This window comes from Mus musculus, chromosome 15 (assembly GCF_000001635.26).
Source record: "Mus musculus strain C57BL/6J chromosome 15, GRCm38.p6 C57BL/6J".
Taxonomy (NCBI): domain Eukaryota; kingdom Metazoa; phylum Chordata; class Mammalia; order Rodentia; family Muridae; genus Mus; species Mus musculus.
In genome coordinates this window covers 31,271,721-31,278,041 of record NC_000081.6, presented here as the reverse complement: position 1 = coordinate 31,278,041, position 6,321 = coordinate 31,271,721, and the positions used below count along the sequence as shown (strand labels likewise).

The window sequence follows — 6,321 nt, the reverse complement described above, 5'->3', positions numbered from 1 at the left end:
TGGAGACAATGAAACTTTATTTAAAAACCAAATCACTTTGAAAATATATTGCAGGCTTGACACAGCAAACAGACAGATGTATCACTGTTTCAAGTAATTAATTGGTATAAATACAACATAGTACTTATCCAAAAGATAAGGTGCTATGTTGGGCCAGCAACACTGCACTGCAAAGAAAATTAAAAATTAAAAAAAAAAAAAAAGCCCAGGCAAAAATGGCATTTGGCAAGAAAGTGTGTGTCTCTCTTGCTCTATAGTGGTCCTTGCTCTCTGGCCCAAAGTTGCTCACTTTCTGGCCTTCTTGTTGCTACAAGGCTCTGTAGATTCAGAGCTGGTTAATACTGGGTTCGCACTTCTCAACAATTCCTATATACTGTTTATTCTCAGCGACTGGCATGTGAGTGACAGCCAACCCCCTTGCTTTTCATAAGGATGTGTCACTTTGCTGCACAAGTTAGTGAGGGAGGCTGTTTGCCATGTTCACTGTGTGACACTGTCCGGCTTCTTCAGGGGCTTCTAGAGTAACAGAATTTGAAGAAATGGACATTCCCATCTCGATGGTACATAATACCAGGAACCTTTAGAAGTGACTCAAACTATTCTGCCTCCTGTATCTTAGATCCAGTGTGCCCTGCATATAAGACAAAACTAAGCAAAATATAGATTTGAAAGGGAATCCTTTCCTCTGAATTCCTAGCCTACTGGGTTTTGTTTCCCAGCATATGCAAGGTGCTGTGGTGATACTTCTGGTCAACAGGATTTGTCAAGCTTCTCTGAGGAGACGCACCTCTCCTCAGATTTTACCAGCAGGTTGAAGAGAGCTGCCAGCCTGGATGTTTGTAGTAAGACACTCAGCTCTTGGTACAAGGTTGATCTCTACTACAGAACAGACATTTGCATATGAATATTTAGGATCTGGACCTTTCCTCTGAGCTCTCTGGATCCAAATCTTAGCACCAGCTTCTTCCTACGTCACCGTCTAAGATCTGGATGTAAAGGGACAGTGAGCAGCATTTGCCTGGAACTTGCTGTGTCTAAGTTTTCCTCATTCGTAAACGTTGCTTAACATATTAAACTCCCATTCTTCCTCTTAAATAGCCTGCCCGCAGTCCCGATGGTCACTGGCAAACAATTTTATTTCCCCATGGACGACAGAGACTCCTTCATCTTCTTGGTCATCGTTGGGATGAGGTGCATGTGGTCATCCACACACTTGGCCACACAGCTGTCCAGCTGTCGCTTCACCTGAAGCTCCTTAGTTCCTGCATCCATTGAGTCTTTGGCTTTGTCATTGCAATGCATCGTGCAGCGGGCCAGGCGGTCCTGGAACCTTTCCAGCTTGCTGGTGACCAGAGCCTGGGCTTGAGTCAGAGGCGCATGGCAGCGCTCCATGCATTGGTGCACCTGCTGCATAGATGCTTGGGTGTCTTCACAGCAGTTGGCGCTGCACAGGAACATGAGGCCCTGCATCTTCCAGATGTTCTCTCTCTCCACACTTTTCACCATGGTGTCCACAGCCTCCTGCACTCGGAGTTGCTGCACCTCCGCCATGGCTACCCTGAGCTGAGCCGTGAGCCGGCACCCGTGTGTTGACAGTGACTTTTAAAGACTCCATTTTAAATGAGACGTGATTCCCATTGTACACACCCACCCACCTAAAGTATAAAACATGAGGTTTTTTTTATTCAAGGTATGTATGAACCATTCCTGTGGGTTGTTTTAGGATATTTTCATACCCTCAAAAGAAACCCATGCTCTGTTTTTACTTAAAACAAAACAAAACAAAACAAAACAAAACAAGAGATTTTATGCCCCCCCCCCCCGTGTGTGTATGTGTGTGTGCAAGCATGCATGCGTGTGTTCAGGGAGGCAAGGGCCATCAGACCTGCAGCTGGCAGTCCTGAGCTGCCCGATGTGAATGCTGGGAACTGAACTTGTGTCCTCATCAAGATCAGCAAACACTGTCACCTGAGCTGTCTCTATGGCTCCTAGCTGTGACATTCCTAGCCCCTCTTGCCACAACCTCACCTAACAGCCTCTCTTCTGGATATCCATTCTGGACATTGTGCAGGAATGACCTTATGTGACGTATGATGTTTTGTGATTGGCTTCTTCGACTGACATAGTGTTTCCAGGGTTCATCTGTGTTGTAATGTATCATACATCATTCCTTTTAATTATTGAGTTATAGTCTATTACGTGGACATACACATAACTCTCGTCTTCAGTAGGTAAGGCATTTGAGCCATTTCTACGATTTGGATAATGGTGCCATAAACATTTCGGGCAAGCTTTGTGGAGGCATGTCTTTATTTCTGTTGGGCTGGTAGCACCATGTGCATTGCTCAGGGAACAGCTAGATTCTTTTCCCAAAGTATTGTATAAGGGCTGCTTGCCACACATCCTTGTCTGTTCCTGTAACTATCTGACATGGGTTTTAGCCATCTTTCTACAGCAGTGTTTCACCTGGCATCTAAATTCCATTTGTTGAGTAAAGACAGACACCATTTTACTTTTTCTTTTTGGGACACGGTATCACTCTGCAGTGCAAGATGGCCTTCACCTCATGACCCTCCTTTCTCAGCCCCTCAGGTGCTGGGGGTACAGGCATGCATCACCATGCCCAGCAAGGACATGTAGCTTTTTTATGTGCTGATTAGCCATTGTTGTATCTTATCAGAGAGCTGTTTGCTATCTAACGGCTTGAGTCTGACTCTGGAGATGTGTCTTGCCTCACACTGCGACACATTGGTTGATAGGTCACAGTGCAAAGCTGAGCCTGGACCCCTGGGACCCTGGAACTATAGTCATGTGACTGAACCACGGATAGCATCAGCCACTGCACCCGGGCCTGAGAGCTCAGAGTATAGGGCCCCAGCGCTTCTGCCCCCTTTGTCGTCTCTGTCTGCCTGTCAGTTTTGGGGCTGGTTATGGAACCTACAGCAGGTGACAGTCTCAGCAGTTTGGTGTGAATGTGGATGGTGGCTTCTGGCTTTTAGCACGAGGCCGACGAGGCTGACGTCCTGAGCTAAACAGTCTCTCCTGATACCCTAAATGGGAAGAAGAAATACTCAAGGACCTGCTCTCATGATGTGTGGCTGTGACCTCAGCTGCACACAGGGCCTTTGCAGCTGTGACTGGGGAAGATGTGCTGGACTCTGTTACCATTTGAATGGGAAATGTTCCCACCTGGCTCACAGCCCCAGCTTGCAGTGTTGTTAGGGGAGACTAGAGTGTCCACTGACCACAGTTAGTTACTGAGATCAGCTCTCTGCCCCTGGACGCAAAGCGACGATCCACACTGCTGTCCTTTATGAATCAGGATGTGTGGGTACCCACCATGGCCTCCATAGGTGGCCAGCCTGGCTGGGGAGCCAGAGCATCTGCCACAGAGGGTGGCCATCAGCTCCTGAGTCTCCTTTCTGGCTTCTCAAGTCCTCCCTGACTTTTGTGCAGCTATGGAAGGAAACACTTCAGCCGCCTCGGTGCTGGGGCTCTTCCCTTAGCAGTTGGGATGACTTCCTTGTTTAGGAAGATCCGGCGTTCAATTCCCAGCAATCACCTGGTGGCTCACAACCACCTGTAATGGGATTTGATGCCCTCTTCTAGTGTGTCTGAAGAGAATATCTATCCATCATACTTCCACTGAAACTGCCCTGGGAAGCTGTAAAGATAAATCTCTGAACCGTAAGAGAGACACTGAGGCAGAAATGCAGGAGCTTTATTATAATCAACATATTCTCAACATCAAAGATTAGGAAATTCATTCAAGCAAAAAGTAGTCACCTTCAGTGACCCAGAACCCGACACAGGGTAGCCCCTCAGGTTGTTTAACTAAAAGGGATTGGAGATGCTTCAGGATGTACACAGCACAGTGTAGGAAGGTCTGCACAGGGGGACCTAGCCTTATGGCTTTAAGGTCCCTTCCTAGATTTGGTTGTGGGTTGCGGCCAAGCCTGGGTCTCCAAAGCGACCCTTGGTTACTTCACACCATTTCAGTAATTACAACGGGAGAAACTGACGACACAGACTTGTGGCCTGGGTTCTGCTTCCTGTAAATCCACTGCTGGGGTACTAAATTGCTCAAAAAATTTGAGGAGCCCATCCCTCCTTAGCGACACAGCCTGGTAAGTAGTCCCATGAAGGCTGGAGGTGCACACGGTGCCTGCAGAGCAAGCATGAACTGCAGCTGGAGCCACCGTAGGCCACTGGGACAGCCAGGAGCACCCGCCAAGAGCAGCGCTCGGGAAGGCTCTACGTCTGGCTAAGGGAGCCCTTTGACTTTTCAGAAAAGCAGGGCTCTGCAGCCTCGGCCTGGGAGCAGAAGTGAGCACAGCTGTGGTGGAGCATATGGCCTTATCAAATCTCTCCAAAGTGGCCTCTTCCTCTCAGGACCATGAGTAAGGACTTTCAGCGACTGCTACAGTGTGAAGGACTTGCCGAGTTCTGCTAATGGCACTTCTGGGGGGTTCAACGACCCTTTAGGGACCCTTGACTAGGACTCTTAGAAACAAAGTTTGGGGTTTGAACCTCCTCTAGTTTTCAATATGGGAATCTGAGAGAGCTGAGGCCCATGTTGCTTTGTCTGAGGTTTCTAAATGTAGTAAACTCTGTGGGAAGTACGGGAGTTGCTTTTTGTCAGGGAAGCATCCTGGAGATGGTGTGGGTGCTGCTGCTGCTGCTGCTGCTGCTGCTGCTGCTGCTTCTGAGGTGCCTGGGTCTGGGCGCCGGTCACTTGCGAGGCTGTTGGATATGCTGCGTTCTTGGAGAAACGTGTTTGTCCATGGAGGCGTGTGGCTTCTGGTGGGCCACCTGTGCAGCCGCTGGAGGGAAGTCTTTGTCACCCTGTGGGGAGACAGCAATATTAACACTAGAGAGAAAAATCCTTCAAACCCAGGTCCGCCAGTCTCCTGCAGGGGCCGAGGATGAGTTGGCTGAGGAGTAGTGGACTACTATTGTGGCTTGCAAGGCCCTGCAGGCCACCGGACTCGGAAGCAGGCAGTGGCATGAGCCCATGATGATCACATAGACTGTGATGATCCGTGCAGCTTTGCCTCAGAAGACCCAGCTGCCACATGGCTTCTGTGCACCGACCTGGGGTGGGCAGGTTTTCCCTGCCAGATCTATGTGTTTGCACCATCTGACCTGGGAGCAACAGGGGCCAAATCTAGAGTCTCACAGTGGGACTTGTCAGCACTGCTGCGAGCGGGCCTGGGTACTCCTGGGGAAGCAAAGCTCAGGGCAGGGTGGGGCCAGGAGATTGACTCGGATGCACCCTGTGGGGGTCTAGAGAAAGGGCTGGGCTATGTTCCAAGGAGGGTTCAGTTGGCTTCTCAGTTTTGATCTGGCCAAGGGCAGACAGCCCCATGTAACCAAGGAGTGAGAATACTGAATAGCGGCATTTAATATTCTTGTGTACAGCAAACCTGCCACGATCTGGCCCTAGGTCTAAATGGCTGTGACAGGTTCTGGTAGCTATGCTGTCCCCAGCAATGCTGGGGCAAAGGCAAGAAAAGACTGCATAGGAGTTCATGTGCCCACTCTTACAGGAGCAAGTCAGGAGCTCCATCCCCACCGCCCACTGCCCATGTGCAGAGGCCACACACTTACCCGAGCAATAACGCCAGAGATGAACACTGTTGGTTTAGGTGGGCTGGAAAACAGAGAAGAGAAACGAGGATTTAATGAACAATTCACACGAGGGGCAAAGTGACCGCAGAGGAGATGAGAATGAGTGGGGATGGCGTCTGCCACCGAGGAACGGACCTCACCCCCTCTGTTATTTTGTCAACAACCAGGCTGCAAGGGAATTGCAGGGTCGCTGGGGACACTTCTGAAGTTGTTCCAGGAAGAATGAGGGTGGGAAGGGATTGCGGCAAAGAGCAGCTGATTCACCCAGAAGCATCGGCGCGTTTGCTGCGGAGAGTGAGACTGGAAACAGGGGCTTCCCTGAAGCAGGGCAGAAGCAGGTTCACGCAGGGTCTTCCTTTACAGGGTCCATGAGGAACCATGAACTAACGTTCCCCAAAAGAGCCACGCCTTTGTTGGAGATTCCGAGTCAATGATTTTGGGCTCTCTAGTTATTTTAAAAGCCATTCATTATCTCCCCCTGAACTTGTTCTAACATCTTTTTAACTATTAGATAAAGCCTTTGGAACATGTTAACTAAGCAAGACATTAGCTTCTCTCAATGCTGAAGCCAAGAATATGATCAGACAATGTCTGAAACCTACAGCACAAATATTTTTCTGTGACCCCCGACCTGATATAACTGATAGATCCATTGTCTCACGTGTGCATGGTGTGCAGAGGCCAGAGGAC

At 49.2% G+C, this 6,321-nt stretch overlaps 1 protein-coding gene and 1 pseudogene across 1 annotated transcript in view; both read right to left on the bottom strand.

Annotated features, from left to right (window-relative positions):
- On the bottom strand, positions 1 to 1,590 carry Fam136b-ps (family with sequence similarity 136, member B, pseudogene; annotated as a pseudogene).
- The window catches only part of Dap (death-associated protein), a 49,954-nt gene continuing 47,336 nt past the window's right edge, over positions 3,704 to 6,321 (bottom strand). Inside the window, exons 3-4 of the mRNA NM_146057.3 lie at positions 5,611 to 5,653; positions 3,704 to 4,845 (exon numbers count right to left, since the gene is read on the bottom strand). Coding sequence (NP_666169.1) covers positions 4,732 to 4,845; positions 5,611 to 5,653 — 157 coding nt within the window. The 3' untranslated portion in view covers positions 3,704 to 4,731. The remainder of the gene's footprint in view (positions 4,846 to 5,610; positions 5,654 to 6,321) is intronic.